Source organism: Panicum hallii, chromosome 9, assembly GCF_002211085.1.
Source record: "Panicum hallii strain FIL2 chromosome 9, PHallii_v3.1, whole genome shotgun sequence".
NCBI lineage: Eukaryota > Viridiplantae > Streptophyta > Magnoliopsida > Poales > Poaceae > Panicum > Panicum hallii.
The window spans coordinates 18,356,205-18,380,837 of record NC_038050.1 but is presented as its reverse complement, the minus strand read 5'-3'; the positions used below and the strand labels follow the sequence as shown (position 1 = coordinate 18,380,837).

At 41.4% G+C, this 24,633-nt stretch overlaps 4 protein-coding genes across 5 annotated transcripts; 3 read left to right on the top strand and 1 right to left on the bottom strand.

The window, feature by feature from the left end:
• The first annotated feature begins 642 nt into the window (after positions 1-642).
• On the top strand, positions 643-6,618 carry LOC112874848. Its single transcript, XM_025938407.1, has 4 exons — positions 643-1,244; positions 1,374-1,865; positions 5,287-5,327; positions 5,416-6,618. The coding sequence occupies exons 2-4, from the start codon at positions 1,472-1,474 to the stop codon at positions 6,259-6,261; spliced, it is 1,281 nt and encodes a 426-aa protein (XP_025794192.1). The 5' UTR covers positions 643-1,244; positions 1,374-1,471; the 3' UTR covers positions 6,262-6,618.
• Positions 6,619-8,346: 1,728 nt separating this feature from the next.
• Positions 8,347-10,182, top strand: LOC112876589 (soluble inorganic pyrophosphatase 1). Its single transcript, XM_025940733.1, has 9 exons — positions 8,347-8,395; positions 8,623-8,726; positions 8,814-8,842; positions 8,945-9,010; positions 9,113-9,220; positions 9,329-9,394; positions 9,483-9,603; positions 9,704-9,785; positions 10,042-10,182. Exons 2-9 carry the CDS (start codon positions 8,624-8,626, stop codon positions 10,082-10,084), a joined length of 618 nt encoding a protein of 205 aa, XP_025796518.1. The 5' UTR covers positions 8,347-8,395; position 8,623; the 3' UTR covers positions 10,085-10,182.
• Positions 10,183-12,846: 2,664 nt separating this feature from the next.
• Positions 12,847-17,792, top strand: LOC112875464 (ATP-dependent 6-phosphofructokinase 5, chloroplastic-like). Its single transcript, XM_025939330.1, has 14 exons — positions 12,847-13,250; positions 13,783-14,106; positions 14,212-14,293; positions 14,774-14,847; positions 14,928-15,039; positions 15,311-15,406; positions 15,503-15,604; positions 15,702-15,776; positions 16,028-16,168; positions 16,292-16,408; positions 16,486-16,590; positions 16,795-16,875; positions 16,993-17,121; positions 17,213-17,792. The coding sequence occupies exons 2-14, from the start codon at positions 13,811-13,813 to the stop codon at positions 17,378-17,380; spliced, it is 1,578 nt and encodes a 525-aa protein (XP_025795115.1). The 5' UTR covers positions 12,847-13,250; positions 13,783-13,810; the 3' UTR covers positions 17,381-17,792.
• Positions 17,793-18,069: 277 nt separating this feature from the next.
• LOC112875463 (meiosis-specific protein PAIR3) lies at positions 18,070-24,431 on the bottom strand. Of its 2 annotated transcripts, XM_025939329.1 has the most exons (11): positions 24,273-24,431; positions 23,168-23,252; positions 21,409-23,046; positions 21,154-21,301; positions 20,549-20,668; positions 20,417-20,480; positions 20,193-20,342; positions 19,989-20,047; positions 19,168-19,302; positions 18,675-18,766; positions 18,070-18,592 (listed from the first exon to the last, which is right to left on the bottom strand). In XM_025939329.1, the coding sequence occupies exons 2-11, from the start codon at positions 23,195-23,197 to the stop codon at positions 18,524-18,526; spliced, it is 2,505 nt and encodes an 834-aa protein (XP_025795114.1). In that variant the 5' UTR covers positions 23,198-23,252; positions 24,273-24,431; the 3' UTR covers positions 18,070-18,523. The 2 variants fall into 2 exon arrangements, 1 of the variants encoding a protein (XP_025795114.1); XR_003225188.1 differs by lacking the exons at positions 18,070-18,592; positions 18,675-18,766; positions 19,168-19,302 and having other exon boundaries at positions 20,193-20,322.
• Between the last annotated feature and the right edge of the window lie 202 nt (positions 24,432-24,633).

The following is a 24,633-nucleotide window of genomic DNA, read 5'->3' as shown; positions in this document are numbered from 1 at the left end:
GCCGGGCCAAAAATTTGGGCTCCATGCAGGGCTTGCGGGCTTCGGCCAAATGGAAATCTATACTATTGATGTTGTCTATCTCCACAGCGTGCTGCTAGTGCTTGCCACGGTAGCCTACAACTACCTACTTTGGGGAAGAAGAATAAATAAAAAAACTAGTATTTAAAAGATGTTGATCTTTGCTTTGGAAAATGTTGAATCTATTCTAGTCATACGTAGCCTATAGAAAATGTTGATTGTACACTTTTTAAAAGAATATTGATATATGTTTAAAAACTTGTTTATATGTTATTTTTAAATGTTAGTATGATCTTTTAAGTTATTAAATTTGTTACGTTAAAATATTAATTTATTTTAAATTAGAGAGTCTTTTCTTCTCTCTCTTATAAAATTGGTCAAACTTGTTCTACCCACGATATCTGCTATAGTTTTCTTGCTACAGGTGGGTACAATTAACTGATAACCGAAAACTAAACTGAAATAATCTTATTTTTTTAATGAAAACCTAAGCGACCGAAACCGATATTTTGATCCTAAATTCGGTTCCTACATCTGAATAATCGAATTAATCTCGATTTTTTTGTTCTTGACTCGGATACCAAACAACCGAACTGCTATCTATCAGACCTAAGCAGACCTGCCTTCTCACCCTCCCCAGTTCATTCATCCCGAAATCCCCACCCCATCCGTCCATACCCTAGCCGCCAGTCTTCTCGTCTCTCTCATCGGCGGCGGTGGTGTCCCCTCCCCTCATCTCCTCCTCGCAAGATCCAGTGTGCCGGCGTGCCAGCGCCTCCACCCGTCTGACGGTGACGGCCTGACGGGCGATGCGCTGGGCGGGCCTCCGTCGGCACGAGTTCCTCTCAGCCGGGCGGCCCTAGCAGCTCACGGCCCCACCATCTGGCAGGTAGCCGGCGCCGGAGCAGCAGTGCCTTCTCCTTTGACGGGCAACACGCCTACACGGCAACAAGGCCCGCTCCTTCGGCACCGCGACCCATCTCCTCCCTTCGCTCCCCCAGCGCCCGCCGCTCTCCACACGGTCGGCCCGTGCGCCGGCCTCCACGCTCCCCTGCCCAGCTGCAGGTCGAGTCCGGCTGGTGCGGCAGCACCCTCCCTTCCCACGACTTCTCTGTTCTTTCTCTCGGCCTCGGTCTTCCTTTCCTAGCGGCGACGACAGGGCGAGTTGCGCTGCCCGTTGTTCGTCGAGCGACGGGCGCTTCGCCGGCGACGAACATCCGACAGGGGTATGCCTGCCTATTCCCCTCCCTTCCCATCCTGCTGCGCGAAATCAAACACCCAAACCCCTAACATATGGTATTTATATTCGGATCTAACCATGATTTTACCTACTAAATTCGATCTTTTTGCAACAGTTATTGGGTGTACATGTGTACACCTATGTCCTATACTGGTTCCGCCCCTGGAATGAATTTGCATGCTGCTTAGAGTGCTGTATTAAAGTCTAATTGGGATGGGTTCATTATGCTGCGTGGCAGCGCGGCCACATGGGACTAGCACAGCGAACCGGGAGTGGTCTTCTATTGGCCGAAGCGATCCGACCTGGCGGACTAATGCTGGCTTCTCCCCACCTGTGTCTAGGGGGTGGGAGTACAGGATCAATTCGGAAGGGTTGTCTTATGGATCCCATGGTGATAGCGGGGTTGCTGCGAATTATGGATCATCACTATCATCAAATAGTAAAGAGGCTAGTAGGAGCTGGGAGAGGAATGAACTCCCGCAAGAGCACCGTTACTCTACATCTGAGGGTGCCATTTCGTATTTCAACAGCCCAGACGTCAGCTTCCAGAACCAGCATGTTATGCTGCCCATGCTGCAAGATTCTAGCGTTGATGAATACATGAGAGGTATGTGTAATTATCTTTATCCTTCAGAAGTCCCAGTTGCTTCCTTAACATTTCTCGGGCTAAGCATGCCCAGGATTGTTCAAACTCGAGACCCATACAATGATTTCGCTTTCTCTATTGACTAATGACTATGCATTAAATTAATATGCATCAAATTAAGGATTGTGTCAAACTATCCTCTACTGCTGTTTTATTTTAACATATATGTTGCACCAGCTATATAGGATGTTATTTTAGCATAGAACATAGTTTTTTTTTGTCTTGTAGTTTTAGAGTTCACTTTGGTAATAAAAATTACTGTTTTATAAGGGCTAAAAATAGCCCATTGACAATTGCTACCATATGGTTCTATCAAGTATCAATCTCCAGAATGCAGCAAAATTACATTTCGTAGTAAATGTACTACGGGCCATGCCCTTTTGCAAAACTGCATATTGCACCTGATTTCCTTTCTGGGGTGACCAACGTAGATCTCAAGAGAAACTCATGGACTTGACAAATTGATAGCTGATTTATTGGGATCATACGATCATAGGCATGCTAGATTACATAACTGCCGCCATAACAAAATTTGTTTCTGTGACAACAGAAACTTGTCATTAGTTATATAGCAACATCGTTGCCATTTTCTGGAACCGGATTGCCATTTGATAGCAGTTAGCATCAATGTAAACTTTAATGCAATCCAATATCCATATGTATGATAGTATTTGAATTATCCCCATATACTTGACTAAAAATCATGGTTTACTTTAATGCAACCCATGTTTGGCCTAACAATAAAGATTGTTTCATCAAATATAAATCCAAGCAAAATCATAATTTGCTTCACCAATTCCGGACACTTCTAAATGCAGATGGTCATTATTTGACTCCTGAGTAATGGATTTTGCAAGTATGGTAATGGTTTAACCACTAGCAGCCTTCCTGCTGGTTGGGCTGATATGTACTATGTGTAGTGAAAACAAGGGTCTTACTGGATAGAGTGATAGAATTGACTTCTAAAACCTTAACTGATTGATGCACCACATGCTGTTATTTTGTGTATGATTTTTGAGTGATTTTCGAAACCTCAGTTATGATTGCTAGCTTGATTTTGAGTTGAATTCCTTGATGATCAACTGGCAGATTATTCATCAAATGACAATTCGTTTTTCTCAAATTGGTTCTGTAATAGTTTTGGCTGAGCTTGACCATTGACTAGTGATCATTATTGCTGTAGACATTAATCTCAAACGCTATAGGTTATATTAAGATGTGTTGTCCCCTTGCATGAGTAATTGGCCTGCTAAGTCAGTAAGTCCATTTTACAGGTTTGAAGTGATGCTGTCTAACATAACTTTTGTAACTAATACTCCTTCCAGTCACAAATTACGAGTAGATTTTTATAGAATTTTTTTCATAAGAATATAATTATCCTATGTGTTACAAAAATATTATGACAAAAAATTGTAGTCAAAGTCGTATTTTGGAGACTATCGATGTCCAAAATGTCACTTTGTTACTCGAGGGGGTACATGGTATTGAGTTGGGATCCCGGAAATTGGGAGTGCAAATGTGGCTTCAATTAGTTTGCAAAAATTTTATGCCACAGCTGGATGATCATATGTTTCCAGATTTAGTTTTAAATTGCAGATTGCTGGTTACATAGTTTTTCATGATGGCTCCTGGAATCTGAATTGTCTGGTCTTTTGATCAAATGATCATACGTTTCAAGTATCAGTCATATTGTTAAATGCATTCTAGAGATATGTGGTACCACCATCAAATTTAGGACTGATCATTTATCCCCAAGGGTTTTCCTGGTACGGAGTGACAAACGCCGTGGCCATGCTCAATGGTTATACTATTGTCTTTAACCGACACTTAAGCTTGGGTCTTGCATGATATCCAGCATTGGCAACATGTTGAGATGTGATCCCTGATGAGTTATATTTTCTGCGTTAAAAACATATGCACCATGAAATGTTTTGGCAACATGCTAACTTTGGGTGCTAGGTCAATTCAGACTTCAGAGTGTGCCTGAGCCTAATTAATTAGCAATGGGTCACTGAACATTGCCCCCTGAAACGAATGTTCCTAGTGGTGGTTGCCTGGTTGGTAAAATTTATAAAAAACCTTCCACTGGCTCTATAATTAAACTTCTTGTTGTCATGCTGCGGCATGTTAGGACTTAGGATTCTATATCATATTATCATACATTGTAGGTATAGGTGCCTGTGGTAGGTTCTGCAACATGACTTGATGGCAGGGGAATGAGGAGAGAGAGGCTAAACATGATGTAGAGAGTTTTACTGCATTTCTTATTGCTGTCATGGATAAAAGTACCCAACAAGTAATACCAGCTTCGTATGATATAGAAACAAGATAGAAGAAAATATTGAAGATATGCTATTGAAAGAACAGCTATTCTCGTGCTCCCCTACTTTTATCTTTCTGTTGTTGCTGTTAGGCTGTGGATGTAAATGACAAACAATACATTCGTTAATGTTTTTAAAATATATTAAATTGCTATAGCATCTGAGACCTTTAGGTGGTAAGTGTTATGTCACTTATATCTAGTCTTCTTGTTTGTACGATACTCATAATTTCCTATCATTCCACAATAATCCCACACATTATATTGTCACTAGTTACTTTGATATTGTGATTGTTTTGGATAAGATTTGCTGGTCTATTCAAGTATCTACCTGGTTGATATGTTCTTTCTTTCTAGCTGAACCATTTGAGTATCTCAACTCTGAATAACCTTTTTCTTTTAGGCAAAGTAGTTCCCATACCAATACGGTAGCAGTGCAAAGTTACTAATGTGTTGGCAAAATATATTCTTATTTCAAAATATTGCATTATTGAATGATCAATAATATGTGGCATGGTTGTAGTCTGTGTTTCAAAGGCGTCGCCTTGGCATCCGGGCTGGCCCATCTCACCTTGGGCAATAGTGACGCCTTGTCGCCTAGGCATCCAGGCGTACCCAGCTCGCCTTGGGTCACCTTGTCGTCTTTAAAACACTCATTGTAGTTTCAATTATTAGTATACAATTTTATGGTCAGCATGAGTGCAAGATGCTGCATTTACTACCCCGATTAGATTATCTATGTATCTCTTCAAAGTGTATTTTTTTTGTTCTGTAATGTAGTTTCTTTTATCATTTGTGCCTTTATCACATGGCTAAAGGGCTCTGTTTGTTTCTTCTGGATGAGCATTTTTTATAATTTTTTTTAATTGCTTAATATAGTGATTGTGTATCATCATGTGGACATGGCTATAGCAGGTCCATGCAACCATTTTCCAAAGCACTTTACAATACGACCAGTTGTGTTGACTGGGTGTTTGTATATCCACGTGCATGTACATGCAGTCTTTTCTAAAGAACTTTACAACAAGATCAGCTGTGTTAACGGTGCTTTTTACTATGCAGTTTCAGTTTCTGAGCCGATTGGTGCTTTATTGTTGTCAGAGGTATGCAATAGGCCAGCCGTTGATGTTATACTATATTCATTTCTCCCTTCACGCTTCAGGGGACAGTTTTTTCTCTCTCTTGGTGTAGGGAATATCAGGACAGCAGAATAGTGGTGGTTCCACCTCCTCTCGTTCTGAGGGAAGTGAATATGATATAGTACCTAAATCATACTCATCAACGCCCCGCAACTTCCCAAGTCGTCGATCATTCCTGTCAAAGCCAGTCCATCCTCTTTCATTTCCAGAACATGCACTAGAAGCACAAGGAAATCAAAGTCCTGTTGCCAGCGCAAGCTCCAACAATCCTCTGCACTCTGAGTACAAGGGAACAGGAGAGGTTCGCTCTCCAGGTCCCATGGACTATGGCAGTGGCAATCATGGGGAGTCAGGAAATTGGAGTGCTGCAAGTAGCATGGATCTTACTGATGTATCAGAACGACCTGAAGCTGATCGAGCTGGACCACTGCGTCCTTATAATATAATGCAGAAAACAAGGTGTGACCTTTGTGAGAGGCTTTTGACTAAGAGATCACCTTGGGGTTCTCGTCGAATTGTGCGCACTGGAGATTTGCCGGTTGCTGGTGTTCTCCCATGCTCCCATGTCTACCATGCTGAGTGCCTGGAGCGGACAACTCCAAAGGGGCAGAAGCACGACCCTCCTTGCCCTGTGTGCGACAAGCTGGCTGGTAAAGATACCGAGTACTGGTCAATTTGCAGGTTAAAAAACGGATTCCCAAGATTGCGTTCCCTAGGGGAAGGGCCTTCTCGAGTTTGGAGCTGTGCTCATGCTGGAGATTGTGTTGCTGGGGCTGTCCAGATACCAAGATCAAATAGCATTGCACTATTAACTCGGAGTGGTCACAAGAGGCATGCCTCTTTGAAGGGGGATCCTGGGAAAGACTTGGCTGAAACATCAAAAAGTGCTTGCATGTAGCTTCCTAGTGCCCTTCCGTAGGCATTGTTGGGGTCGCAAGGTAAGATGTATGGGCACAGATGTTGCCATGGCTTGATGGTCCGGCTAGGAAATGACATAGATATGCATGTGTAGCTGACTAAATTGACCTATCAGTTATCAGGATTGCCACTTCTGCATGTTGCCTTGTATCTGTACCGATTATTTTTATGGGCTGACCCTGTTCCTGATGATGTTGTATCTGCTGGGAATGTAAGAGAGTAGAACCGTGATTCAACTGATCTCTGTAACTACCAATCCAGTTCTACGAGAACTGTCAGTTGCCCCTACTTTGTAACTTTCTATGGTCATAATGTCGTTAATGTTGTGGCGGATGAATGTTTAGAGTTGACACTGCATCGAGACTTTCGATCGGAACGGAATTCCTAACGATTAATCCGCTAAAATTCGTTTTGGCCATCACTCGTCGCGTCCTGTGTGCCGTTCTGTTTCCTTTTGGAATTTTTAGTCCGGCCCATCAACACAGCCCTCTTCAGCAGGTCACTTTTTTGTCCTCCGCCGGCCGAGGCTGCGCGATTAAGGGCATGTAGACAGTGCTCCTCCGTTCAAAAAGAAAAATAATCATAGGATTCAAAATTTATCAAAAAATAAATCATCTTTACCCTATCCAGAAAGTGTATGTGCATATAAGAATTAATTAGTGCCAAATATGGGTAGTAAATAGAGATAAATATAGTCATTTTACCTTCTCGTTAATTTCCCCTAGAATTTCTGGAATGACTTGTTTTTTTGGATGGAGGAGTATTTAACACACACAGACAGCTAAATAGACAGCTCTAAAATAGGTTGTCTGTTTAGCTGTCTGTATGATATTTAATAAGTATTCTGGATGGTGTTGTTTTGCATGGAAGCACGGAGTAGAGCAGAAGACGAGATAAGACAGCAACACACTATTTCCTTATCTAATAATAGCCACGTCAGCTTATTTTACTTATATGAACTTATTTAGACGGCTGCTGCTTATTTTACTTATGTGAACTTATGTAGATAGCTGTTGTCTAAAATGTCGTAGGTGCCTGAAGAGGCGGACACCGAGGAGGATCGATGCCGTGTGACGTTTGACCATCAATCGGACTTGGGCCCCGTAACAAATTTTCTAATATTTTATTGCCACGTGTGACCGATCGATCCAAATGGGGCTTAAAGATTAAAGCTATACACTTTTATGGGTCCGTTTTTTTCAAATGGACCCAAAAAGTTTTAATTATTTGTATTTTTATCGATCTGTGTGCTGTTATTCCTCCGGCCAAGTGTCCAGGATGTAATATATTTGTCCGTTTCATTTTTTATATTTAAAATACTGGTCTTTTGAGTATTCTTTTACCAAAATTCTATGTTATTTTTGTATTTTTTATGCAGGGTGTAATCGCTTGGCTCGGATCAAATTAATGAAAGATTTTTTATTATTTTCTAAGATCAAGGTATGTGCGAGATGAAAATCAGCGGGAAGATCTTACTATTCATGCCATGTTTGCATTATTAATTGATTTTCATCGAGTCACTTTGTTGTATAGTAAAGAAATATTTGTTTATTTTTAGATAATACTTAAAAAGGATGCTATAGTTGGCCGACCCAGTCGAAAATATTAGTTGTGCTGGACTCAAAGGACAAACTGCATGAACCACGATGCAGATCAATGTGTGCACATATCTAGCAATAAGCCTTGTAGCCTACACAATTTGGTTCGTGGCCGAACTACACCCACCATCCTCGCCATAGTTGAGCTGGACGTTTGGCTGGTGACCAGCGCCACAACTTTTGGCCTTGATCGTTGCTTGTGAACTGCCCCTGGGCCGTTCCGAGTGGTCGCAAATCCAACAGGATCAGGCCCGGGTCGCAAAGATGCAAATTTTCTGGTGCTCGTCGTGAAGCTGATGGCATTGCTTGCTTTAGTTTTTCGCTGCATGTTCGCCTGCCTAATTCAGGCGTGCATGCAGGACAGCAGGGGGCGTCCGGGAGGCCGCTGCTCCCGCCACTTCTCTAGGATCTCCATCCACCAGTGCTTCAAAACGACCAAGAGCTCCTCTATATAATAAGCTGCTGCTCCTCATGTGGCCCTGTGCTTCCTGGGTCTCCTCCTCCTACTAGCAGTTGGTAAATGTCAAAATCTCTCTCTCTCTCTCTCTCTCTCTCTCTCTCTCTCTCTCTTAGGCAAATGTCAAAATCTCTTTGTGGATGCATTTTTTTTAACTGTCAATAGACCCACAAGTTTTTATTGGACTTTTGCTGCAGTTACTGCAGCAGGTGAGGTATTCTAGCATTCCTGTAAACTGCTCGTTCAAGGAGGCTTATGGCCGGGCATCTCTCTGTGGTTGTAGTAGCATGGCTGAAGAGAAGAAGAGTGTTCCACGGCTGAACGAGCGGATCATGTCGTCCCTCTCAAAGCGATCGGTTGCCGCACATTCCTGGCATGACCTTGAGATAGGTAAACAGCACGTCGTTCTTTTTTTGGCATTGCAGTATGACTCTGGAGGTTCATACAAGCTGACGCTTCAAAATTCCCAAATGTCAGGACCTGGAGCCCCTGCTGTTTTCAACTGTGTAAGCATGCATCACGTCATGCTCATCCTTTGTAGTAAAGTAGAGTAAGTGCGTTACTCACAGATGCATGCATCAGAAGTCATAGACCTTCCGTGGTTGCAGGTTGTTGAGATCACAAAGGGCAGTAAAGTGAAATATGAGCTTGACAAGAAGACTGGATTGATCAAGGTACAAATTGTCCGTTAAAAGTTTAAGCTTGCAGGAAACAGAAAATTTGACGATTTCTTCTCTGACGCAACTGACAATATATTTGAAAATATGCTTCCCTAGGTTGACAGGGTGCTATACTCATCAGTGGTCTACCCACACAACTACGGTTTCATACCACGCACGCTGTGCGAAGATGGAGACCCGATGGATGTGCTGGTCCTGATGCAGGTCAGCATGTCTTCTTGCTGTTTGTTTCATCTAACCCACTTAGTATTAATGATGTATGTTATGTTTGAACCTATGAGGTTATTCGCTAACTGGCTTGCAACTGAACAGGAACCAGTGATACCTGGCTGCTTTCTTCGGGCAAGGGCCATTGGCCTTATGCCTATGATTGACCAGGCATGATCAATTTTACAGATTTTTCATTCAAACTTTCACATATCACATTATGTTGGATTGATGGCGTATCTGTTTGTGCAACGACTAGGGTGAGAAAGATGATAAGATAATTGCAGTTTGTGTTGATGATCCCGAATATCGTCACTTAACTGATCTCAAGGAGCTGTCTCCCCACCGCCTTAATGAAATCCGTCGCTTCTTTGAAGACTGTATGTGCCATTTCTTTCCAAATCTGTCTGATTTGCTATAATCATAGCGCTGCAGTTGCTCCTCAAGCGTTGAAGTTTATTTCACATGTTGTATCTGCAGACAAGAAGAATGAGAACAAGGAAGTTGCTGTGAACGAGTTCTTGCCACCAACAACCGCCCTGGAGGCCATTCAGCATTCAATGTGAGTCTTCCCTGGAATAGCTTATAACCATGCCTCTCTTTTGTTGAGAAGAAAATTGTGACGCGATGCATCTTAAAGTATGATTGCCTCAACATGATAGTGAGATGTGAAACCTCTACTTTGAAAAATCTATTCTGCTTTTATTATATGAAACTAGCACTCTTTATTGTCTGAATCATCATACAATGCATTAGAATCATCTAAAAATACTTTTCTAGTTAGGGCACTACTTTTAACCTATTTGCGCTGTTGTCAGGGACCTATATGCTGAATACATCCTGCACAGTTTGAGGCGCTAGATCTCGTTTCCAGATGGAACAATCCCTCAACTGGTCTTGGGGGGGAGAATCAATAATTTATCAACCTCCTGGTTTTGTTTCAAGAAACGTTTTTGCAGTATATATATTTGAATCAAAGGATAATGTAATTCTTCTGCAAATTATTGCAGAATATCCTAATCAATAGATAATGTATACTTGTACACTTTTTTTTTGGAATATTTGAATCAACGATCGGATTGTCTCTTGCTTTCTTTTAACTCTCAAGTGTGCCTTTTCCAGCTGCATTTGCACTTGCTCTTTAATTCAATGATCATGAGATCTCGTGGTTCCGGTAATTTGAGTAATTTGGCGACCATTGCTATATCGTGCCTTTCTTCCTAAATCTACTGGAAGATTCCTAGAGTTGGACAAAACTGAGTAGCGCGGCTGCACGTGGACCTAAGTGCAATTAGGCTCACCCGTCAGTGAAGGGAGTCCATTTTCAGTACTTAAGAGGAATTACTTCCACGCTAGAGGGGTATGCCCCATGCTAAGTAGTTTATTATGCCAATAAATGGAAAAAAAACAATTTTAGCCCTCATGGTTTGCTACAATTTGGCCTTCCTATGGTTTTGGTATGGCTTCAAATAATGTGCATGCCATTGTAATTTCCTACGTAAATTTCCAAATGTAAGACATTCCTCCTCATGATACTTCACCACGCCGCCAATCCATCCCGTTGATGTTGCTTCCAATGCCAACAATAGGATATCCCGCCTTGCGCGGGGGGGGGGGGGGGGTGGGGGGGTTGTCAAGGAAGCCAACCACCTAGGAGTTGTGTTTAATTGGAGCATTTATACTTAATGCCGTGTAATTTCTAATTTGTTACTATTGACATTACGATGTCTTTAGAAATAGAAGATGGTGCCGCCACGCCTATTGCAAAGTCAACTTAGTGAACAAATAGATTTTGACATAATAACATGCTTGCAATTTGCAATGCTCTGATTGTCTAACAAAAATATACTTAGGAAGTCTGCATCTTCATTGTCCCAAGCTTTTACTTTGTTGCGCTTTTAGCTAATTTATAATCTCATCACAGGAATTATTTCTAAAAAAATATCATTCTACTTTATTGTAAGCCAAACTATCTTAATTTTGACCAAATTTATAGACAAGACTATGAGCTTTATAGCTCTCATACTTTATTTGGTATGATAAATATTAGTAATTTCTCTATAAACATGATTACACTCCAGGTAGTTTAACCTCGGACAAAGCTAACACCTGTTCTATATAACAGAGTGAGCACCTATTTAATAGACTTAAGTTAGCACTTTTGCATCTGAGCTTAGCTATAATCCATGCGTGATCTAGTTCAAGTAGGATCATTGTGCAAATATTGTCCATTTAGATGGTCGGACTGGAACCCTCGCATATGTCGACGTGGTGGCGCCGCCGCGCCTACGTCCGCACCCGAGGCCGCGAGCTCGGCCCGTCAAAAAATGTGCGGGCCCTTACGGCATGGTGATTGGCGAGACACGGGAGACCAAGGGGAAAGGCTGGTTGCCTCAAGGGCAAAATGGTCTGTTCATATGGTTAGCGAACGAAGAAATTACGAAATGAATTGGAAAAGGGAGAAAAGATATTGTAGCGGGGAGATAAAGTTTTATAATAGTATTATAGCGAAGCTCAAAAGTTTGATGGCATTTTAGTGAAACTCATTTTTTACGGTGGTGAAATCGCAAATTTCCGGATGCAAGGTGTGCGCTTTCACAGAGCCCCAACTACATCCAGAGCCTCGTAAAGTCGTAATCATGTGCTCAGCGTGTAGTCATTAGTCATTGTTTGCTTTGTAGAGAAATTATATTGCGTGTAGAGAGACGTTACATGCAAAAAGAAAAGATGATTGGCACCTAGGTTCTTGTGATAAGACTACTCGCAAGACTTAGGCATCATAATATACTGTGACGCCTAATCAGCCAATCTTATAGGAGTAGCTTAAAATAAAGTTCTTTTCTGAAATAAGTTTAATACGAATGTGATAGTGAACAAGCCGTTTACTTTTAACTTAAATTTAACTAGTCTTGATGCACTTGCGTAGCCTTGGTTCTGCTTAAATGCACCCTAATCAAAGAATTGATCATACCACTCACACCCGTTGGATGTAAGAATGATGGATAATATGATAGGGTCACAGACTGAGCATACCTCAGCTAATAGGACTTCTTGTCTGAAACCTGCCTTTCCTGATCCAAATTCTCAACTTAGCACGCGTACTCATATTTTTTGGATTTATTCTAGAATTAAACTAGGTCACAAACTGAGCATACCTCAGCTAAGACTTCTTGTCTGCGATGTGACTGTAATGACTTTGTTAATTTTAAGATCTACCCGTTCAATCTCTAGGAGGTGAGGGTTACGTAAGGTAAGTGTGCGTGTGTGTATGTGCATGTTTGCGTTTGTATTTAAAAAAATTAATAAATTTACTTATATAATTTTTTGCACAAGTTCCGAGTGGATTAAGTTAATTATAATAGGGATGAAATCAACCTTCTATAGCAATATTTGTCAAAAATAAACTCAAACTTTTATGTCTTTACTCTTTACTTACGCACGCTATCACGCTAACATTGAACTAATAAACATATAATTCAGCAGCATTTTTTATTTGACCGTAGTTTCATTAGGGCTAAATTTATCCGAGGCACGGGGCCTCTCAAATGACAGGGACGCCCTGCCTTCCGAGTCACCGCGCGTGGCCTCATCGGACGAAAAACCACATATATCAGACGAAAAAGGGTACCGCGCGTGGCGGCTTGGCCTCATCGGACAGTCACCGCGCCCCCAAAGCCCCGACTTTTCCGCTTCCCTTCTTCCTCCACCCCGTCAAATTTCGACAACAATTTCTCCTCCACCACCCCGTCGATCCGTCCTCCTCGTCGTTGTTCTTTCGGCTTGGGAGAAGAAAGAAAAAAAATAGTCCGGCGTTCCCCCCCTCGTCGTTCGAGGAACAGACAAAATTTCCAGGTTTCGAAGAAACCAGGACGGAGGCGTCGAGGAAGTGGCGCCGCCACCGCGGCGTTCTCCCCTGAGCAGTATAACAAGAAAAGCCTCCTCGGCCGCGTCTCCGCTGTCCATCGATCGCTTCGCGTGTGCCGCTGCCGGGCTTCGCTGCCGAATCTGATTCGAGGCAAGGAGAGAGGTGCGTTTCTTCACCGGTGGTGATCTCCCCCCAATTCTGTTTGGTTCGATTTGCTGCTGCTGCCTGCAGATTTCGTCGTTTTTAGGTGCGATTGTTGTGATTGCCTTGTGGCAGGCAGTGGGAATGGTTCCACAATTTAGTTTTATGCTATTTGTTGGTTCTTAAGTGGAAAGTGGGTGGATTCTGTTTTTTTCTCCCTTCATGCAAAGATAAGTTGCTTTGGAATCCAGTATTATGACTTTTTGTTGTCACCTCGGTACAGCAATCTAGTATGCACGTTGAGAATTGTACAATTTTTACTCGTCGGAACTCCAACATTGTTGGAGCATATGCATGTATAGTCCTTTTTTTAACATTTTTTAGCTAACTTTGTTCCATGTATAGGAATATTCCTGTCTCCTTTTCCTTTTATTTTTGATTTATTTTTCCAATTCATATACATGTACTTTAGAAATGGAACTTCAGGGAGCCTTGTAACTCTTTTCCTGTACCATAATCTTATGCTGATAGCAAGCTGGAACTTGTCCCACAGCATATTTGCATGCTGAGCTATCTAAACAATGGCTCTAGCACCGCCGATGGATTATGCTGGTTCAGTCAGTTCAGGCCAGAAGCACCTGGGCTGTTTCCGAGTGCACACCAGCAGTAGGTTGCAATGTGTGGATTATGACAAGAAATCAAGAACAAAACAGTTGGTAGTTAGAGCCATATTTGTGGATCGCCCACAACTAGATTTCTCGAATCCAAACTGGAAGGAGCAGTTTCAAGAGGACTTTGGTAAGCGTTTCAGCTTGCCACATTTGAGAGATGTGATTGATGTGGAACCGAGGCCAACAACTTTTTCTCTGAAGAGCAGGTGACATATTTTCCCTCATTTTCTTTATAATTAATTTGTCCCAGACTAATCCTAGTACACATCATTGGTGATTAAAACATCTTTTGGTTACTCTGTCTATAACAGGACTCCTCTTGAGAATGTGAACGGTTCTATGCAAGAATCATGGAATGGCTATGTGAATGATGATGACAGAGCACTTTTGAAGGTATGTACTTAACATTGAACTATTATATTTACCTTGGCATGGATTGCTTCCATGATAATTACTAACATGGGTTATTTGGTAATTTGAAGACCATGTGAACCATTAACCTAATTATTGACCATGTCATTCTGTAATATATATAATTGCTTCACTGTTTCACCTGGGGACATGATATGACTTGAACTTTTAAGTGTCTTGAGTTCTCCATCAAAACAAAGAAAAATTCATGCCATGAATAATAAAGCTCTATTTATTGCTTTAGGAATCTCTTCTCAAGCATAATTCTTGCTATTCAAATACATGCCTGTAGATCTGCTTAATGTGAACTGCTTCGTAATAGAAAAGGTGCCTTTGCTGTTTCTATAAATAGTAAAGTGTGCAGGATTTTTCGCTTAGCTACTATTTGATTACATCGATTAGTATGCAAGGTAAATATCAGATGTAGTAGAAGTTCCCCTTACTGGCTTATTGCTTCTTCAGGTTATTAAGTTTGCCTCACCAACATCTGCTGGAGCTGATTGCATTGACCCTGATTGTAGTTGGGTTGAACAATGGTGGTGACACAAATGAATTCAAATTATATGGTGTAAAAATCATTTGTCTTTCCCTAACTGACCAGGTTTATCTTTTCCAGGGTGCACCGTGCTGGTCCACGTAAACAAATATATTTCGAGCCTCAATATGTAAAGGCTGGGATTGTAACATGTGGTGGGCTCTGCCCTGGTCTCAATGATGTCATCCGGCAGGTAGGTTAGAACTGGAGTTGATCTTGTTTTGCTTAGAACAAAAATTTCTAAAAAAAACAAAAAAAAAAAACTCAACCAGGGGGTGACACTTCCCCCCTGATTTTCATTTTAAGAAGCTTGTGCCGTGACTCGAACCCGGGCTGGCTCAGCAAACCGCTTTTCGGCTGACCAGTTGCACCGTGAGAGTGTTGGCAGAACCAAAATTTCTGAAATTGTATTTTTAGAACAATATTCTAATTTTTGAATTGTATCATTTTTGTACTCTTTGTAGATTGTGCTTACACTTGAAAAATATGGGGTGAAAAACATTGTTGGGATACAGCATGGGTTCCGTGGATTTTTTGAGCATCACTTATCAGAAGTGCCAGTAAGAGTCTTTTCTACTTCATTAATATCTGTATACATTTTTTTAAAAACATTTATAAACATGTTTAAGGGAACTTGGCTGTTTTCTTTCATTCAGCTTTCTAGGCATGTAGTCCAAAATATCAATCTTGCTGGTGGTAGCTTCTTAGGAGTTTCTCGTGGTGGTGCAAACATTTCAGACATTGTTGACAGTATTCAGGTATGTATACATTCTATTACTTTGCATATTGCAAAATGTCTGCAATAATTTACTAATTGAAAGACTTATCACCTTAATTTCTACATGCAACATTCAGGCGAGGAGGCTTGACATGCTCTTTGTACTAGGTGGAAACGGAACTCATGCTGGAGCTAATGCTATACATGAAGAGGTATTGTTTAATCACTGTTCATTGCAATAAATTTATAAGAATCCTGCCTCTCCCACTTGTTGTAGGCTTAAGAGAAGAGAAAGTAGGCGGAAGCCTAGGAGGGCCGATAGATTTTTCTTTTTTTTTCCCCTTGGGAATGGTACCAGAATTTCACTCATGCAGCATTGGATTTGCACTTTTGTATAAATATAACAAAAGTGGAGGGCTGCGCATCCATCTGAAATTGTATTTTGGCAAAATTCTTATTGCAGTGCCGCAAGAGAAAGCTGCAAGTGTCAATTGTTTGTGTCCCCAAAACGATTGACAATGACATATTACTAATGGACAAGACCTTTGGATTTGATACTGCAGTGGAAGCAGCACAAAGAGCTATCAACTCTGCATATATTGAGGTGATTCTTTCAGCAACATCTCGAGCAATCAAGGATAAATCTAACAGCAAAACTGTGAAATGTATGCATATATTAGCCGCCATCTGTGAAGATATGCGTGGTTAACATTTCATTGGACTCTAGGCACATTCTGCATTTCATGGCATCGGACTGGTCAAGCTGATGGGGAGAAGCAGTGGCTTCATCACAATGCATGCCTCTCTGTCCAGTGGACAAGTAGATATCTGCCTGATACCTGAGGTATTAAGTCTTTTGCTGTTTATGAACCCCCCATTTACCAGACTAGTCAATCTAAATCGTCAGTAACCCAAATGAAGGTACCATTCGTTCTTGATGGGCCGAATGGAGTTCTTCGACATCTTGAGCACTTGATAGAGACCAAGGGATTTGCTTTGGTTTGTGTTGCTGAAGGAGCAGGACAGGTTAGATCTCATCGGAATTCAAAAGAATTTTTTGTTACCTTACTGCCAGTATGTGTGACTCTGGAATCTGGATGTTGTGACTGTGGTTGCTCTTGATTTTTTTATACACTTGTCATACAAGTACTTTTTTTAGTTGCCTTTACAATAGACTTGTGCTTGCTCTGTAAAAATTATGCATGAAGTAATGCTGTGATGAATTTTCAGGAATATTTGCAGAAGTCAAATGCAACTGATGCATCAGGCAACATGGTTCTTGGTGACATCGGTGTCCACCTTCAGCAGAAGGTTAGTCTATTGTAATTTTCAGCTGTTGTTTTGGGCGTGAAATACTGGGGTAATGGCTTTAACCGTGATGGATGTACTGTGGATGGACCATAAATAACTAGCCATGCCATGCCACAGATCAAATATCATTTCAAGGATATAGGAGTCCATTCTGATGTCAAGTATATCGATCCCACGTACATGCTCCGCGCAGTGCGTGCCAATGCATCTGATGCCATCCTGTGCACCGTACTGGGTCAGAACGCTGTAAGACATCATTTCTCCTCGTTGCCTCTCTGCCTCATGATGAAACTGTATTTTTCACGCCTGACCATCTATTGTCCTATAAACCTTGCAGGTACATGGCGCCTTTGCAGGTTTTAGTGGCATCACAACCGGGGTGTGCAACACACACAATGTGTACTTACCGATACCAGAAGTCATCAAGTCCACAAGATTTGTCGATCCAAACAGCCGGATGTGGCATCGGTGCCTGACGTCAACCGGGCAACCGGACTTCCATTGATAAGTTGTTAACAATGAAGCATTGAAGCTGGTAGTAGCATCTGATGACTGATGGTACAAGGAGTAGGTGGTGTATAGCCAAAGGGATTTACTTCCATTGTCAGTATGGCAAAATAATCATCAGATGGATTTTTCATCTTCCATCTGGAAACCCTCCACGGGCCCTTGAGATGCAGTATGGATAGAATAAGCATCTCTCCATTCACATTCATGTTTTGGTAGATTAGCAATATACAAATTTAGTGGAGGTTTTGTTACGGAATTTGCAAGGGATGCTCAGTCCCCATTTGTTTATAGTGTGCAAGAGCAGAACTATTTTTATGCTTCTATACATACTACTAAAATAATAGGGATCGTTAATGTAATCAACGGCACTGTCATATTATATCTGATCGGCCAAGGCCATTGATACATCAGCGACCAGCTGGGTGTCCATCCCATAATCATCGCAGCAAGCCAGCAACTGGGCAGAAACAGCATCAGAGAAGAATAAAAGATGAATCAACAACATTGCATATATGTTTAGAAACAGCACCAGAAGAGATGAATCAATGGTTGGTACTACCAAACAACTCCACTTGAATTTTTTTTTTCAGTGCACAGCATCACAGCCAGTGTCGTCACCAACGTCGAATCCAAAAAGAAATTCACTGCGCATGCATTATAGCATCAATATTCCAACACATCACATCAAATCCAAAATAAATTCACTGCATATCTGCATTACAGCATCAATATTCCAACACGCAACATGTTTGGGAAGAATGAAGCACGACAGTCCACGGAACTGCATCCTAGTTCACGTGCCACACGACGCTAGAGACGCTAGGTATTGTGGTTTTCCGGATAGTAAGTTAGCTACTCATGCGAAATAGACAAATACTACAACCAATACACAGCAGTGCACGTCGACCAGGTAGCGAAAAAACCTAAACGAAGGTAGGACCTAGAAAATGACATTATGGATACCTGGAAGTAAAAATGTCTGCAAAGTTCTGTTTCTAACAAAACCTATGTGCATCAGGATTGTCTTGTACCCCTTGTAAATGGAACCATAGACATGTTTGCAATGTGCATCCTGTGTATCCTAATCTTTGCACCTGTGATATGTACTAGAATAGAGTGAGTGAACATGGTCGATCAGTCAATCTGCAGTTTCTGCAATCAGCTCCTTGAGCACATATTTCAGGCCGTTCATCCTCTTCCGTGCTCTCTGAAAAGCAATGTGTCACAAAAGAGATGAGCATTTGGATCGATGAAGCACTTGTGATCTTTGAAAATCGCTTTCAACCTACCTTCTGAACCTCGGCAATTTTGACTTCTGCATCATTGAGCTGAGCACCGATTGATTTCTCAGCATTTACTATGAGCTTCTTGTGGGACAATTCTGTTGATGCAATCAAGAATTGACAGAATAATTAAATGCTAATTCTAATGGTCAGTGGTCAGAAAAATTGAGCATGTAGAAGAAGAAAGAGATCTATTAGTCTGTGATACAAATGAACACAGTTATGGTTATAGATGCTGACTGTATCCATGGATGAAGCATTGACTGAACGCACGTTGAATCGTTCATCCAAACTGGCTAACACATTTCCAAATAGAGAAATAGCATGGAAGAATGCAATTGAAATGTTGAATAAAAGACTTTAACTACTTCACAAGGCTTGGGTTTACAAAGATTAACATAGTCTCACAGTTTTAGGTTTGGAAAATGATAAGAAATAGTGAATTACATAAATGCTTCACTTGCATTTCTCTAGATGTTAGTTGTAGTGTTAAACTTACTTTGCTTGTCAGCTACTCCCTTAAGTTCTGCATGGTAGGATTCAAAATCCTCAAGAGAATTCTTGCAATCCAGCAGCTGCTTGTTAACCTCCTCCTTGAACTTCTCATGAAGAATCCTTAAATTTTCTTGTTGCTCTGTGTACCAAAAAGGCATAATTTTTGTAACTAATAGCATGCATGAAAAACAAAAAGAAAAGGAAAAAAATCAGGAAACCAAGGTAATTTTAACATGACTATAAACTTTGATACGCACCTAGATACAAAACACAAGGTCCCAAAAGATCCAAATGACAAAGATTAAAAAAACATCCATGTTGGAATGTGGGACACAGATTGGGAGATGCTACTTTAAGATTTCACAAGTAATCTTTGATGACATTGACGTTAAGCTTCAGCGTGGAAATGATTAATGAGATTATAAGAATAAAATCTACCAATGTAAAACCATTTAAATTGGATTGTGGGTTCTATTTGCGTCAAATGTATATTATTGCCTGATTGGCTAATGGCTATAACTATTGTTATGTTCTATTGAGTACATGATAAGTTCAGGATATGGTTCTCACTGTTTGGATTCAAAATGTACTTCACATAGCTGCTGATGATTCCAAAATAAAGATTTTGTACACTGCTTGAGGTTGAATAATCCAAATAGGTAGAGGACAAGAAATCAAGAATATTGGATCAAAAGGCACATTTTCAGTGATTAACTGCTTTTTGAATGAATTACAGGCTTACAGCTGATGGATTCCACCATGATAATTCTCAATTAGAGTTCAGTTCCAAAATTGATGAAAGCATTAACGTGAAGAAAATTGTACCTTCAAATGTTGACTCTAGGCGTTTCCTTTTAGACTTGCCTACATTGACCAGTTTGTCCCTGAAATAACAGTTAAACTGCCATGCATCAAAATAGCTGTACCTCTAGTTTATGTGACACTTATATTTATTTGTAAAAACAAGTATATAAGTGCACATGCAGATAACAGGGTGCATTTCATGGCAGCACAGAGAAAATATCTTACACATCAGCCTGCATCTGCACCTCAACCCCTTCAAGGTGCTGCCTTATTATCTCCCCAGTAGCTGAAAGTATCTCAGAACTTTTCTTGCTTGTTTCAGACTTGATCTTAGTTTGGAACCTTCCCAGCACCACTATCAATTGATCAAAAGCCCTGGTGGAAATCATGGATGCAATCAAACAAACCAACAGATTAGGATATATTATTAACACAGTGTAAGATGGAACCTTGTAAGGTAGTTTTCTGGGCATTGTTCTTGTTCTTTCTCTGATATTATAGTTTCTTGTGTTCCTGAAAAAAGAAGTTATGAACTGCTAACAATGCAGTTAGAGTCAAAGAAGGAAAGTAAGAAGTATTACCAGAAGATAAGCGTCTTTTGCTCATTCTGTCCTCTTTTAGATGTGATTTCCTACCCACATGCTCAAGAGGAGATTTATCCGAGCCATCAATATCTGAAAGCCATTTGTGAGATTTATATCCTGCATTTGAAGAACCACATATTAGTTATGCGTAGCATTCCACAAACATCCTTAGGAGAGACTTGAGCTGCCTCAAGGTATTGATTTAGTTATATTGATATACTCAATGAATGTTGTGCAGTCAAAATCCAAATGAAAAGAAAACTTAAATATAGCAAATAATAGCAAACAAGTATATGTAAACTAACATGCAGGATATGACAAATATTTCTGTTATTCAATTAATAAACATAAAATTATATGTTCAATTTGAATATATTCTGTGACTAAAAATATTTTTTGAAATAAGTTTAACATGCCAGGAATAGTAAGAAGCCAAGAGTTAACCCAAAAAGCATGTATGTTCCATGATGCGTCAATGTTGCATTTGCCTTTTTGTCAATATGTATAACACTAAACACAAAAGGGAACATAATATGATCCGTCCAAACTAACAATTTGTCATGTATGACATTTATGAAAGAACGGCAATGTGATATCCTGACCTTTTGCAAAGCTTTGCTTGGAACTTTTAGTCCCTTCATCTTCAGTTGGAGAAGGGGATGAAAGAGATGGTTGTTTACTGTTTTCTCTTTCTTCTGAAGAAGCAGGAGATTCACTACCAGGTAACTCAGTGGTTTTATCCATTTCATCCTAAACATCACAATATATTAATCAGCAGTGAAAAGATGAAATGGTTATGTTAGAGAGTACAAACAACATCAATTTACTAAGATTGTAGATGTGTTACAGAGTAATACCGGTGGCTCAGATTCTGGATCCGAGGCAAGGGAACTTGATCTGGACCAGTCCATACTTTTGGGGTACTTGGAAGTGTATAGGTCACCATCTAGCCCTTTATTTATTTGCGGGGATGTGTTTACATTAGGTGCAAGAGTAGGGCTTGGATGATCATCTGGCATGTCTCTGAATCTGTCTGTCCATGTACTAGCAACCTTCTGCCCAAATTTACCAGTTATCTCAGGACTCACATCATGATCCCATGGGTATATTTTAGGTTCAGGAGATGGGTTAGCAGCCTCAGATGGTGGAGAATTGAAATTATTTTCTGCTGCTTTATGTCCATGAGGGCTTCTGTCTGAATCTTCCGGTGGCGATGTAGAAGAATCATTTTCCTTGCTCTTCAATGATACCTTGTGAGGAGAATAGAGCTTAGTTTGTTCATCATTCTGTGTCTTCGCCAATAAATTTTCTGAAAACTGCATCTTCCGGGGCCCAACCTTAGCCATCACATTCACTTTCCTCCCCCTTTTAGGGCTTCGAGAACAGCTCTCAGCAGTCTTTCCAGGTCGGGACAAAGAAGAAAAAGATGTAGCCTTCTCTATCTTGTTATCAGATGGTGTGTTTCTAGAAGATAGCTTTCCTTCCTTGTCATCCTGCATGGTCTTATCAGAGATTCTATCTGAATAATGTATCTTCTGAGCCTCAACTTTAGCTTTCCTATTTGAGCTTCTGAGATTTCTTAAGCTGCCAGAGCCACCAATTGCATGTTTTACCACTGTTTTAGGAGTGCATTTCTCATTGAAGGTAAACACATTGTCCAGCACTTTCTTCTTAGGTGTAGAGCGAAAAGTAGATAATGGTTTCTTTGCACTGAAACTCTGCTGTTTGGAGGCTGCTGGTTCTTTCTTGCGTCCCAAGGAGCGAGTAACAGGTCTTATTTCAACAACTTTTGGACTATCAGAATCTGACTCAATTGGATCAAGGGACAGTTTACACTTTGTAAAGTTCACCGTTTGACGATTGAGTGGATCTGGTGTCTTGATGTTATCAGGAAAAGGCGAAGTGAAAACTTCCTTGTTCCCTGAAGATGGTGCTTTGACGGTTTGACTTTTAGGTTGATTAGGTGTCTTGAAGTCGTCAGGGTTTGGTGAAGCAACAGCCTGCTTGTTTTGTGAAGTGCCACCAAGGATCTCCCACAGCTTCATCCTGAGCATCTCACTATTGGGCTTGATTTTATCTGCAGATTCCAAGTTCCGCTTCTGTTGGGAACTTATAAATTCTGGCGTCTCCAATTTATCGAGGCTGCTGCCTTGTTCTCTTCTTGTTCCAAAAGAAAAGGTCCCAGTTTGCTCACATGTATTATCATCAGGTTGTGATACAGAAACCTTCATAACAGAGCCAGCTTCAGGCACCCCTTTAGCGGATCCATCCTTCTTTGCAGCTTCTTGTGAGACCCGAATTGAAGCATTATCATCCTTAGGTGGTCTGGATATTCCATCAGTAACCTGAGACAAGTTCCTATCAAATGCAGGGGTAGCATCTTTGCCTCTTGATATAGAACCTGCCCTTGGGATCGTGATACCAACTGAGACCTTAGGGAATTTACCAGACGGATACTGGCTGCTGGCTAAGCCCAAATAATCACTTGAAGTAGCCTACACATGTCATAAAATGTTATGTTAAAATAATACAATTTAGGAATAACTGAAAAGATGAGATGAATAGGGGGGCGCACCCTACAAGGGGACAAACTTAGAAGAGGCAATTGCTACTCACTTTATGGATGTGTGGCAGCTCAACTTCCATTGGAGCAGCTTCAGAGTTAAGAGATAATAATATACAAAACTAACTATGGATGATCCTGAAAAATTGGAAAATAGCTTCATGAAATAAGATTGTGAAAGCATCTTGCACAACTAAATTAAGCTTCACGGTCACAACTAAGGAAGCATCATTTAGAAAGCATGGACACAGGAAGAGATTCAGCTGCACATAAGTGCAGCAATATGAGCAACAGTGAAAACATTCTGCAAGAAACTAAGCATGCTTCCTGCACAGCAGCATGAACATACGAACAAGGACCAATGCATTGTACAATTCAACTCCAAACTTCTTTTGCTTAAAATTACACAAATCACATACAACAAGTAGATTAGGCAATGATCTCTGCAGTAAAAGACCAATGATTCTTCCTAGGACCATTTTGACACATCACATTATCCATGAGCACGGTAGCACAAAAGCTCTCACCTACTTGGCGAAATAAGTATATTACATTAGCATACCACAATAAGAGCAACTCCAACCGAACTCCTATATTTGAACCCCTACTCCAAATATGAGACTTATTCCAGATTTCACCCCCCCCCCCCCCCCCCCAAAGCTCTCAAAAGTAGAGCCAAATAGGAGACTGGTTGGAGTTGGTCATGTAGCAGCACAGTGCACGCAACTTTAAGTGATCGTCTTCCTCAAGCACATTCAAGGGTGAACACTCTACCATGAAGATACCGAAGGCAAAGCGCACTGGCAAGTTGTAATAACAAATTAGAAAGACAACAACACTGCGAAGCGTACATTCATGGAGGAGAGCAAGGGTTGCAGTAGAACCAACTGCAATACGGGCGGTGCACGATTCCACAACAGAGGAGGCGCAAATTGAAAAGAAATTGGGCAACGCGCGCACAAATTTCCCCATTAAGAGCGCAATCGCAGCAAAAATTAGAGACCATCAATCCGGAAATGCACAGGATAATGCTCCCAATCGAACCCGCCCAAAACGAAATCGAACCCACTCCAAACAGCACCCAAACCCTAATCCCGCGCACTCAACCAAAATCGAACGGGGCGGGCCAATCGACGGGGGAAGTGGGGGAGACCGTACCTTGGCGTTGGGATCGCCGGTGACGCCTCGTAAGCACGTGGAAGCAAAGCGCCGCACCCAGACGCGCGGATTCGCGAGGCCTCCGCGCGATGCTGGCCGCTCGAAGAAGCCGAATCGCGGCGGCGAATCCGTGCGGCAGCTCCTCGGACGCGCCGTCGGAGCCAACGGAGCCAAGCTGATGGAAATTGGGGCGAGATAACGGTGAGATACGAAAAACTGGGAGGCGGGTAGGAAGCGGCAGCGAACGGGGAGCAATTGGCGGCGCGCGGCGGCTGCTGACCTCACCGTCGCCGCAGCTGGCGTCGCTTCGCGTCCTCCTCGCCACGTCTCTCTCTCTCTCTCTCTCCCCGGACGCGCGCAA

What these genes read in the sequence shown, in the direction of transcription:
- LOC112874848 (XM_025938407.1), top strand. Translation starts at nt 1,472, where the DNA reads ATGGGTTCATTATGCTGCGTGGCAGCGCGGCCACATGGGACTAGCACA. An exon ending in CGTTGATGAATACATGAGAG is followed by an intron (nt 1,866 to 5,286) that starts GTATGTGTAATT and finishes TTTACTATGCAG; the next exon opens with TTTCAGTTTCTGAGCCGATT. An exon ending in GTGCTTTATTGTTGTCAGAG is followed by an intron (nt 5,328 to 5,415) that starts GTATGCAATAGG and finishes CTCTTGGTGTAG; the next exon opens with GGAATATCAGGACAGCAGAA.
- LOC112876589 (XM_025940733.1), top strand. Translation starts at nt 8,624, where the DNA reads ATGGCTGAAGAGAAGAAGAGTGTTCCACGGCTGAACGAGCGGATCATG. An exon ending in ATGTGCTGGTCCTGATGCAG is followed by an intron (nt 9,221 to 9,328) that starts GTCAGCATGTCT and finishes GCAACTGAACAG; the next exon opens with GAACCAGTGATACCTGGCTG. An exon ending in CCGTCGCTTCTTTGAAGACT is followed by an intron (nt 9,604 to 9,703) that starts GTATGTGCCATT and finishes TTGTATCTGCAG; the next exon opens with ACAAGAAGAATGAGAACAAG.
- LOC112875464 (XM_025939330.1), top strand. Translation starts at nt 13,811, where the DNA reads ATGGCTCTAGCACCGCCGATGGATTATGCTGGTTCAGTCAGTTCAGGC. An exon ending in CTAATGCTATACATGAAGAG is followed by an intron (nt 15,777 to 16,027) that starts GTATTGTTTAAT and finishes TTCTTATTGCAG; the next exon opens with TGCCGCAAGAGAAAGCTGCA. An exon ending in GTGTCCACCTTCAGCAGAAG is followed by an intron (nt 16,876 to 16,992) that starts GTTAGTCTATTG and finishes GCCATGCCACAG; the next exon opens with ATCAAATATCATTTCAAGGA.
- LOC112875463 (XM_025939329.1), bottom strand. Translation starts at nt 23,197, where the DNA reads ATGGAAGTTGAGCTGCCACACATCCATAAA. An exon ending in ATCCAGAATCTGAGCCACCG is followed by an intron (nt 21,302 to 21,408) that starts GTATTACTCTGT and finishes TGTGATGTTTAG; the next exon opens with GATGAAATGGATAAAACCAC. An exon ending in GGGAGTAGCTGACAAGCAAA is followed by an intron (nt 18,767 to 19,167) that starts GTAAGTTTAACA and finishes TTGCATCAACAG; the next exon opens with AATTGTCCCACAAGAAGCTC.